General features: G+C 46.9%; 2 protein-coding genes across 3 annotated transcripts in view; one reads left to right on the top strand and one right to left on the bottom strand.

Annotated features, from left to right (window-relative positions):
* Positions 1–7,379: 7,379 nt before the first annotated feature.
* Positions 7,380–9,772, bottom strand: SOWAHC (sosondowah ankyrin repeat domain family member C). Its single transcript, XM_015420891.1, has 2 exons — positions 9,194–9,772; positions 7,380–9,160 (listed from the first exon to the last, which is right to left on the bottom strand). Exons 1-2 carry the CDS (start codon positions 9,578–9,580, stop codon positions 7,952–7,954), a joined length of 1,596 nt encoding a protein of 531 aa, XP_015276377.1. The 5' UTR covers positions 9,581–9,772; the 3' UTR covers positions 7,380–7,951.
* Positions 9,773–10,182: 410 nt separating this feature from the next.
* SEPT10 (septin 10) overlaps positions 10,183–11,436 on the top strand; it is a 47,907-nt gene continuing 46,653 nt past the window's right edge. For both annotated transcript variants that reach the window (XM_015420893.1, XM_015420892.1), the window contains exon 1: positions 10,183–10,284. In XM_015420893.1, coding sequence (XP_015276379.1) covers positions 10,255–10,284 — 30 coding nt within the window. In that variant the 5' untranslated portion in view covers positions 10,183–10,254. The remainder of the gene's footprint in view (positions 10,285–11,436) is intronic.

Below are 11,436 nucleotides of genomic sequence, written 5' to 3'. Positions count from 1 at the left end.
AAATTTAATAAATAGATGGATAATTTTATCTTTGCTTTGCATGATGTATCAGACCCCATTGAATCTGATCTGTTCTGCTAGCAGATGCATCCTTCTCCAGCAGGAGCCTTCCTCTGATGTAAGATAACTAAGCATCGAAGGGAAATCCCTTGGAGGAAAGCGCCTCCACTAGCCAATCTGTGGGATCCAACCCAATATGATTGCAACCCACTTTGAGCACATAGAATGAAAACCAGAATATACATTTCAAAACTACGCACACCTGCATATACTACTTACTAAAGGCTTCTGCACAGGACCTGAGCTGAGTGCAGCTTCATTCATGGTGTGCGGAAAAGAATCATGTTACATATTCCCTCCCATTTCACTGTCTTGGTATCGTTTCTCCTGCATAAAATCTTATGCCCCAGGAGCAATGTTTTTCTTACAACCGGACAGAAACCATTGGAACTCATTGCTCCCAGCTAAGCCTTTCATAAGCAGCTTGCTTGCCTTCACTGTAGGTTAGAAGTTTATTTACTAAAGAGGTATTTTTTATAAAAGGAGCGGTTATGCTTTAAAATCATGATCATCTTCCTCTCAAAGTTCCTACAGAACATTATGAAAGGGGTGAAAAAAGTGTTTACTGCAACAGGATTCTTGCCCCCTCCAGTTTACTATAAAAATCTAGAACTTGTACCATCTTACACTTGTTTCGTACCATCTTACACTTGTTTCGTCTTAAGAATTCTATCTTAATACAGAAAAGTTCCGTGGTTTTTTTTTAAATTTCCTTGTTCAAGGAAGAGACATGGTCCAAACCTCCATATTGCTAAATGCAATCAAACTTTATTTGTGAACTAGTGCCCCCTTAATCAAATACTTGAAGTATATTCGGTTGCCAGAATTTATTTTTACATCTCTAACACATCCGTTCACTCGGAAGAACACACACAACTATAAGTAGTGGGGCCAAAAGCCAATGCATTATAAAAGGTACAGTCTGACATTTCTGCAGAAAGTCCAAATACATGAAAGATACTGCCATTGTTAATGGTCATTGTCCTTAAGAGATGCTAATGTAATCTTACTAGATGTGCTAATTCATCACCTATTAACGCTGTTGTGTTCACCAGCTTATATACATTTGAGCTTGTCACAGATGTGTCAGGCTGTACTCCTTGCATTTAATTGGCTTTTGCCCAGACTGTTTACCATTGTGTTTCTTCCTCCCCCTATGCCAATCCATTTATAATCGCCAACTGCAACATACATTGTGTATCTGATGAAATGGGCACTAGTCCACAGCAGCTTATACCAAAATAAATCTGTTTGCAACTATCTTTAAAACCTTCTTTTGGGTTCAAAATACACATAAGTAAAACTGTGTGATAACGACTATGGCCATTAAAGCATTTACAGTGAAATAGATCTTATACTTGCTGGCAGGTGGCCACAATCCAGTTCACAATTAAGTGTGCTTAAGCCCACTGAAGAAAATCGACTTAATGACACAATTTTGTTGTGTATTGGACTGTGATAACTAGTAGATTAACAGCATTATATGGGAACCAAGTTTGAGTCCAGTAGCACCTTTAAGATCCACAAAGTTTAATTCTGTGTATAAGGTTTTGTGTGCATGCACACTTCTTCAGATACACACGAAAACCTATACCCAGAATTCAACTTTGTTGGTCTTAAAGGTGCCACTGGACTCAAACTTTGTTCTGTTGCTTCAGACCAACATGGCTACCCATCTCATCGATCAGCATTACATGGGCTATTCATTTAGTTTTAGAACTTACATCCTGCCTTTGTAACTTCTTCAAGGCAGCTTATCACATGTAGCATTAAAAAGAGACCTATAAAATCTGCAATAATTTAAAAGACATCACACAAAATTATCCTATAATACAAACTCCATGTCCCATCTAGATAAAAAGGTAGGCAAACCAAACACTGCACTGTAAATACTGTTCTAGGAGAAACAAATTATGAAATTAATGAGTGTGTCTGTACATCTACAGGTACTGTAGACAGTTCTAGGTATTTAGGATGATTATTCCAGAAACAAAGAGTTCCAGTTAACAGCATTCCTGTATCAAAGCAACAGTCCATTTAGTCTAGCCTCTTGCTTCCACAACTGGCCAACCTAGAAGTCCCACGTAGGACAAAACCTCCCCTTGTAGTGCTTCCTCAGCAACTGGCATTCGGATTTATGCTACCTCTGAACATGCAGTTCCCACGTAGCCATTATGGCAAATAACCATTGACGGAGCAATTCTCCATGACTTTGTCTAATCTACTTTTTAAAGCTGCCTAAAGTAGGGGATTTCACTATATCCTTTACTTGTTAGTCCCACCAGTATAAAATATAAACTTCCTGAATCTACTGTCCATCAGCTTCATGTGTGTCCCAGTGTTCTAGCAGCAGTGTTCCCTCTAAGATGAGTTAGTGTGAGCTAGCTCACAGTTTTTTAGCTTCAGGCTCACACATTTTTATCTTAGCTCAGGAAGGATGGTTCCAGTGCAAACTAATTTATCCAGTAGCCAGATTGCTCACTCACAACCAATACTCCCTCAAAGCTGTGGAGTCTTGTGAGCAAAAATTCTACTTTGTGAGCTACTGGCATTAAAGTTGCGAGCAAATGATTTGGCTACTGCATAAATTAGTTTGCTTTGGAGTCATCCTTCCTGACCTAAGACAAAAATGTGTGAGTTAGAGGCTAAAAACCTGTGAGCTAGCTCACACTAACTCAGCTTAGAGGGAACACTGCTCAGAACTTTTATTGCCAGTAGCTCACAAAGTAGAATTTTTGCTCACAAGTCTCCACAGCTTAGAGGGAGCATCGAACAGGTCGGCATTCTTCTGATACAGAAAGTATGTGTCTTATATTAATAACTGTTAAATCTCAAAATGCGAATAATATTCAGACTAAAAGTGCAGTCCTAAACAGAGATAACACCTTTCTAAGCCCATGACATCAATTGACTTAGAAGGGTATAACTCTGTTTTGGATCACACTGTAAGAAACTTTGTGATCATTTATGTGCCCTTTAACGATATCTAGACGTATGCAAGGTTGCCCTACTGAAGATATTGTCAAGGATTAGTTGCCTAACAAACCTTTTTATAAGGAACACAGCGAAATCAATGTCTCCCTTTAAACCAACTTAAGGAGTAGAAGTGTACAAGTCATGAGTATAAAAACAATAGCCACAAGAACACCAAGAAAAACATAGCCAGATAAAAAGAAAACGATGACATTTTATTTCAGTAAAATGTTTAGCAGTCACTTATCCATCCAGGCATGTATTAAAAAACTGTCTTTGACAATAGTCTGAAACACTGCTATATCCCTAAGCATTCAGTATAAGGTTAACAAAAAATTACAGTTTGATCCTATGTGCGCTTACTGAGAAATAAATCCCTAGTACTTCAACTGGACATTTTAAAGTGTGCATAGGATTACACTCGATCTCATTTTGTATCTCTTCAGTAAGGAAGAGCAAAATCAATACCTTCTCTAGTAAGGTGAGATAGAAGTGCTCCAGTGTTGTACCATACATGTTCTACACATTATGCACATTAATAGTTTTGATGCACCAGTTAAATCAGAAGTTCCAGTACAAAATTGTTTCCTTTTTAAAAAGCACTTTTGTTGTGAGAAACAACACACAAGAGACAAAATGCAGAACATATAAAGAATGTGAACTCAGTAGGTAAACAAAAGGATTCTTGTTTGGGGAAGTACCTCATGCATAACTTAAGTACACAGAATGGACTGAATTAATAACATTACAAGTTTTTCCCACATCATCAGATTGTGCAATTGACTGGCTTCTGTGGAACATACTACTAAGAATGGGTCTACATGTGTAGTGTACAAGTGTACATCTCCAATAAATCATCAGTACCTCAGAATGACAAACCCCCCACACAGCTAGATCTGGGAGAAGCAGCACATTGTACAGAGAAACAAAACCAGGGCACTGAGGGTGTATTTGCAAGTGTTTAGAATCAGGGTCTTATATTTACTACTGATTTTATTAACATGCTTTTGTACTTTGAGTATACTATGATGAAGCATTACATCATGATAATGACCATATTTTGGCATCACTAGTTTATCACAGAGCCCTTCAGTGAACAAAAGTTGCTCAAACTGCTACAGTAAAACAAAGTCATCCTTTCGAAGAATCTAAAGCACGAAGTATTTCTCTATGATGATCAGACTGTGACTAACAGCATATACAAGCTTTTAGACATAGATCAACATGTCAATAGACAATACTTACAAAAATACAACCGGGAGTCAATCATTTCAATAGTTTACACATATGGATAGTCGACATTTAAAAATAGAATGGTTTAAGATATGTCCCTCTTGGAGGTCACATAGGAAAGCTGTAGTTAGCAATATTCAGGCTATTTTAAAGAAATCTGTAGTAAAGATATTCTACTCTTGACACTGTTCTGCACTGCAGAAAGGTCTAACTATGTTCTCTGCTACAAGATTAAACATCTAGAGCTATAGTGCAGACCAACACTTTGGAACATTTATGCTGCTACAATAAGTTACATGTCAGAAAGATGGAGCTGCCACTGGCCTCCATCATGCCGAAATGTGAGAAGCACTCAAAATGCATTTTTCACAATTTAAAAAAGGCACGTGTCATTTTAGCTTATAAATTAAAAGAATGCCTTTACATTTGCTCTATCTTGTATGCATTAAAAAGCACTTATGTAGTGTGGCAGATTGTATAATTCAGTTCTCTATGATTCATTTTTTTCAAGCAAGGATTTTAGACTGTACTGGTTTGTGTGCATATGTGAGCAGTTTCACCTTAATGCAGACAAACTTGCAGACTCCAATTGCCATGGCTTGGGATGAGAATTTCCATCATTCCACTAGTAAGCCATATAAAAATATAAAGCTATCAACACAAAAAAGGAGTAAATCAGCACCCTGTGCATTGCTTGGCAAATGCATGGTAGTAATCTAACTGGCAGTTAAGCAGCAATTATGGCCCTGCTTACTTAGACAACTTCAGACATTACTTCAGATATAAAAAATGGCAGCAGAAATTGTACACACCTTGTTACCATGCCTCTTCCGTAGTATCCCAAAACAAAGGCATGAGAAGAAAACACTCAAACGCATATAGCCTGCACATTATTTTTTCAGGATAAAATCTGAAAAGCATTTGCAGTGACATGGTAAGGGGGCTTGCATAATCTGCTTCAGTGTTGACAGAGCCTAACAGCTACATCTGCTTTCAGAAGCAGAGCTCTTTATATCCATGGTCTTGGAACACCTTCCCAGATACTCTCAAATCAGTATAAAACCACCAACTCCAAAGTATCTGACAAGCTAATTGAGAAGTGAGCTTTAGCAAGTCTTGAATTTGCACTCATATTGACATCAGCAGCATCTGAGGACCAGCCCCAATATCCTTATTCTTGAAGAGAAAGTGCTAATAAAACACGTCTGTCATTTGGGTTTTTGCAGAAATTGCTGACTTTGGAATAGTGGGAATATCTTTTCATATCTTAAGTTTCACGTGAGAAACAACATTTGCTAATACTTTTCTAACAAAAGTTTATTCTGAAGATTTACTAATTAAAGAAAATAAATCTGTTTAGTGACTTTCACTCACTAAGTTTGACTCAAGTTAAAGACAACTTCTAAAACATTCTGTAACAAACTTCACCAGATATGTGCTTTCAGATTTCCACATGCCGACTGTTGTATGTAACCACATGTACACACACAAGCCTGCAGTGGGGGAAACACACTGTAGCTAATAACTACACTCAAGCACTCAGAAAAACAGTTTCTCATCCCCAGTTTAAGTGTGCAAACTGTAAACGGGGCACAATGTGTCTACAGGTGCAATGCTCTGCATCAGGATTCTTCCTGCAGCTCTCCAGGTGAGCACAAGTGTTTTTCAAGGTGCTAGAAGAAGCATTTAATGAGAATACCACAAAGAATATTTCATGCTATTTCTATAAATCAGTCCTGCTCACACCTTCTAGCCCGAGATTCTTTCCAGGGCTGAATGACTTTCAGTGCAGGGAGAACTGTAGTGAACAAATAAATGGTTAAATGGGCTAGCATCAGTCTTCAAGACAAGCCCAAATGGTAGGTGTTTATAGCTGCTGAACTCAAACTCAAAATGGAAGGGGGTTTCTTTTATGCAGTCTTACTAGTAGTAATTACCACCTAAGACTCAAGGACTTCTTTGCCAAGGCAACTCACTGCCAAGCAAGAACCTTTCTTTCTCATAACTGACAAAAGGGAAGTCCTTCTGCACACACATTAGCACTGCTATAATGCCAACTACTCACTGAAAGAAATCCATTTAATTCATATCATTCTCACAACTCAAAATGATTTCAGTTCCACCTTAACTGAACAGTTGATCTGTTTCCAGCATAATATTTATGCTTAAATTCGTACATTTCGTACTTCTACTCCCAAGGGATTATGCTCAACAGGTAAAGAATGCAAGAATCAAAATCTAGTTGGATAAGGGAAAAGCAAATGTACCTTCTGAATAGCTTTAGGGTGCAATCAGTATTCCACCAAAGCTGATTCCTAATGGCTTAGTCATACACTCAGCCTGCCCTGTATATCATATTGCTGTTTTTAAAAAATTCTTCTTACGTGTACATTCAGTAGAACATACCTTGGGGTAAAATTAGACATTACCAGGAAAATAATGGTATCCTGCTACCATGCCTCATAATACTAACAGTGAAAAACTGACATTTGTGGAGGACAATACACACACAGGAAGGGGATGTTTCACATTTCCCACCTATCCATGACTATCCAGGTAAAGTGCCCTTTCTCCCATGCAGGTTAAGTTTTTTTTTCTCCCCAGTTAAGCTAAAGAAAACCTCAAGTGGGGGACCCGCAGGGGAGAACCGGCAGGTGCAGGGAAGGTTTTACAGGCATGCAGGCTCCCCTTCTCTGTCTGCCAAGCCTCCTCTGCAAGGGAGAAACAGCACTCAGAGCTGTAATTTAGTTGCAGAAGCAGCCAAGCCATGGTTGGAGGGGGTGGGAGATATATCACCTGTGTCCCACATCATCTCTCTACACTGCTTTTCGCCCCAGTGTTGAGGAAGGGTTAAAAAACACACACAGGTATCTCTAGTGCTAGTTTCCCCCTATCAGGGCTAAAGCAGCGTAGAATGAAGGAATGAGCCATACTGGGAATCACCACTCCCATCATTTTTAGCTAAATTATACAACTAAAGGAACTAGACCATGGCTTCCCAAAGTTTTGTGGCGTCTGCCAAACATCCTGCATTCACCCCTCAGCATCACAGGATCGAGACCACACATTTGCTGTGAATGCATAGTTTTGCCTTTTTAGACCTAGTTCTCGGTAGAAGTGACAACTGGTATACTGGCTGCATACCAGACACACGAAGGGGTTAACGAAACTGAATGGTTCTCCATGCAAACAACAGTGCCGCCCACAGAAAATGAACATCTTCTCCCAAATATTGGGGTCAAAAATGTCAATAAAGGGGGCATTTTTTAAAAAGTGGAGAAGAATTCAATATTACCTCTCACCAAGATTCTGATATGATGCAACACAAGACACATTACAACCACAGTGAGATGTGCAACCTCCACAAACAGCAGCTCTTTGTCCGGTACCAACCTACCTAAGGTTAACCACACATGTTAAACATAGAACTCAAACAAGCAGAACTACTCGCACCCTAAACACCCACATTTTAAAGTGACCCATTGGAACTCCCACTCCAGCCGCCACTGTACCTTAGTAAACATTAGCCTCAGAATATTTGTCCTATTTAGCCCTGTACCTGTCTAGCACCCGGAGGCATTGCATGGGGAGACTATCCTCAAACAGCCCTACCAAGGCAAAAGAAGCAGTCTTCGAGGTAGCCGTGCACCCTCCCATTGTCAGGTGCTCACAAATAAGAACCGGTTTACCCAAAGACATTGGATTTGGGTCTCAGTTTGAAGGAGGATTTCAAGGGCTTCTCCTCGGGGCCGCCGTCCTCCTCCTCCGGATCCCCCCGGAAGGAAGGGGTGGTGTGGATGATCTGGGTGCGGAAGCGGATCTTGTTGAGCCGGGGCTTGGTCCTGCAGCTGCCGGCGGAGCTCTTCCGGCTGAGGTCCTTGCCCTTGCCCCCCTGCCCGGCGCTCCCGTCGCCCGGCTCCCCGTCCTCGCCGTGGTGGAGGTGGGCGGAGAGCTTGTAGGTGATGAGGTTGGCCGGGAGCACCTTGGAGAGCCTCCAGCGGCCGCCGCCGTTGGCCGTCCCGCCGTCCTCCTCGTCGTCCTGCAGGGCGCCCACCAGGCCGCGCACCTGGTCGGCCGTGCCGCGGGCCAGGTAGTGCGAGGCCTTGCGGCCGCTGTAGTCGCGCACCTCCACGTCGGCGTCGTAGGCGCCCACCAGCAGCTTGACCACCTCCAGGTGCCCGTGCATTGCGGCCAGGTGCAGGGCTGTGTAGCCGCCGCTGGTGCGCGCGTTGATGTTGACGGGCAGGCGGTGCCGGTGGGCGAAGTTGACCAGCAGGGCCAGGAGCTCGTGGCGCCCGTGCTTGGCCGCCCAGTGCAGGCAAGTGAAGCCCGTGATGAAGTCCCGCTTGGCGAGCAGCGCCGGCTCGCAGCTCAGCAGCCCCTCCAGGCTCTCCCAGCGGCCGTCCGAGGCGCACAGCATCCACGCGTGCTCCAGCGGGTCCAGCGCCACCGAGCCGCTCGTCGAGCCGCCGCCGCTGCTGTTGCTCTCCTCCTCGGCCGACGAGGACGCCAGCGAGGCGCTGTCCGAGTCCCGCTCCCGGCCGCCCCCCACGCGCGGGAGCCCCCCGCCGCCGCCGCGCTTCAGCTGAGGCGAGGCGCCCATCATGCGCTCTCGGAAGTTCTTGCGCCCGCACCGCGGCGTGGCGGCGGCGGCTGCGGGCAGGGCGCCGAAGGGAGGCGGCGCGGCCAGGCGCGGTGACGAGTCCTCAGGCGGGGCCTCCTCTTCCTCACCTTCCTCCCGACGCCCCGGCGGCGGCTGCTGCTGTTGGGGAGAGCGCCGCAGCTCCTCGCCTCCACCTCCCGAGAGCCACAGCTGCGGGGCCTCCGCGCCGGGGGAAGGGAGCGCCTCGGGCTCCCTTTGTGTGGGACCGTCTGCGGCGGCGGCCCTTTCCCCCTCCTGGCCCGCCTCAGCGGCGGCAGCAGCAGCATCCCTGCCGCCGCAATTCCTTTCGGGCGAGAGGCGCGGCTCCTCGGTGGCCGGCTCGGGGTCCGCCGCCGTCACGACAGCGCCGTTGGCCAGCGCCGAGGCCGCCGCCTCCTCCTCCTCCTCCTCCGGCTTGGGTCCGGCGGCGCCGCCCCGGTATTTCTTGCGCAGCTGCACGTACTTGGCCCCGGAGCCGGGCTCCTGCTTGACGATGGCCACGGCGTTGACCATCTCCTTGAAGCGCTCGCGGGCTCGGGCGCGGCGCTGCGGGTCCGGCGAGTTGAGGAAGCCGCGGAAGTGGTCCAACAGGTCCGCGTTGCGAGCTCGCCCGCCGCGCTCGGCCAGGAAGCGCAGCACCGCGTCCTGCTGGAGCTCCGGCGGCGCGGCCATGCCCGTCGCCTCCTCCTCCTCCTCCTCCGCCCCCTCCTAATCCTCCTCTTCCTCTCCCCCCCGAGGGCCTTCACTGGCAGGGGATCCTTCGCTTCCTCGGACACGGCATCGCTGCGCGCTCTCTCGGCCGCCTCAACGGCAGCTAAGCCGCCTAAGGGAGCGCTCCCGGCGGCATCACCCGCCGCAAATCACGGCGCCTGCTGCGTCTCTCGCCTCCTCCCGCCCAGCCGTCATTATAGCCTCACACTCCAGGCTCGCGTCCCCGCCTTCCCCTCCCCACGTGACAGCTAACCCTGGCGAGGAGGCGGCGCCTAGAAACAGTTTTAAACTTGGTAAAACGAACGAAGCTTCGCCCCTCCACAGGACACGAAAGAGTCTCCCCCCCCCTTCCCGTCTCACTCCCGGGGAGGCACCCTCTGGCGACCACGCCCCCTCCCCGTGGAAGGCGCCCGTTTCTCCCCGCGATCTCGCCCGTTGGCAGCCCGCTCGCTCCTCCCCTCTCGCCAGCCCCTCCAATCGAAAGGCGGCAGGCTGAGAATCTGTCCCGCCCCTTTGCCCGCCGCGGCCTCTCGGCGTCGCCGGTTAAATTCGAGCGGTTGGGGTTGGAGTCGGAGGTTCTGCGCTCGAGCCGATCCTCCCTCTCTCCGCGCGCGGGGTCCCCCTCGCCTTCTGTCATGGCTTCCTCCGATGTGGCTCGGCAGTTGGTGAGTCCCGCGCGAGCGAGAGGGGAGGAGGGGGGGAGAGCCGGGGCGCCAACTACGGTCCCTTTTCGGGCCAGGCTCCTCTCAGTCCTTGAATCTAGTCGGAAAACCCCACCCCCCAATTCAATGCAGTCGGGACTCATGGATTAACAAAAGCCTTGTGATGCACGGCTTAGATCCTGTTGCAGCGCTAGATGCGGTGCCCAAATCTATTTACTGGAGAGAGCTCGCGCAAAACTCTGCGCGGGTTTGGGCTGCGGGATTGCCCGCGGGGCGGGTTCCTTTCCCCATAACTGCCTGCAAGTCTCCTCTTGCCTTTTTCGTGGAGGGATCCTGCAAGCGCCTCTGTCTTTGCATGTCCCTTCATCTCGCTCATGAGGTCCTTTCCCCAGCCCTGCGGTTCCCCAGTAGTAAAGGCGTGCGCTTTCCCACTCTGCGAAGAAAAATTGGTTCCCTTCTTTCGAAAGCAAGGGGCGGAATCGAATGAAGGATGCCTACCTCTGAAACCCCCAACATCTCCTTAAGACCTCCCTCGAACGAAAATAGGAGTACTGCGTGCGTACCACGGAGGATTGTTCTCAGGCAGCCCCAATTCCTGTGCGTGCATACTTGGAAGCAAGTTCTGGTGACTAGAGTAGGACTTATTCCCGAATTAAGCCGTTTGTAAGATTTTAGCTGGCATGCCCCAAGACCACTTCCCTCCCTCCCTCCCTCCCTCCGAGGCAAGATTTTCCCTCCCTTTTTCTTTCCCTTTACTGACTGAGGGGCCCTAGTGACAGGCTGTTCCAAGCAATCTGATTGGTCAGCATCTGTGCCCTGTACAGTTTTCTCCTTTCCCAAAGAATTCTGGCTGTCCCACCCTGTCACAGTACTGATATTTTGCCTGTTGGCTCAGCGCAGGCGTTTTAAATTAAAAAAATAACAAAAATATTTTATTTAACATAGAGGGGAAAGGTCAGGTGAAATCAGGGGTTGAAATTTCTGAGTGCGTGCACAGACTTTAGTCCTTATATATCAGGCTAATGAGAGGTTTCTTAAGCTTTTCCACAGTGACTTAAAAAATTTTTTTGTTCCCTTTCCCAAACACTCTAGTTCACTTTCTTTGAGTTCTTTCTTTGATCCTTTTGGTTTCCAGAAGGCTGGGGGCACTCTTTC

This window comes from Gekko japonicus, unplaced genomic scaffold, assembly GCF_001447785.1.
Source record: "Gekko japonicus isolate JY-2015 unplaced genomic scaffold, Gekko_japonicus_V1.1 scaffold2540, whole genome shotgun sequence".
Taxonomy (NCBI): Eukaryota; Metazoa; Chordata; class Lepidosauria; order Squamata; family Gekkonidae; genus Gekko; species Gekko japonicus.
Note: the sequence above shows the minus strand (reverse complement) of the source record. Positions and strands in the feature narration are given on the sequence as shown.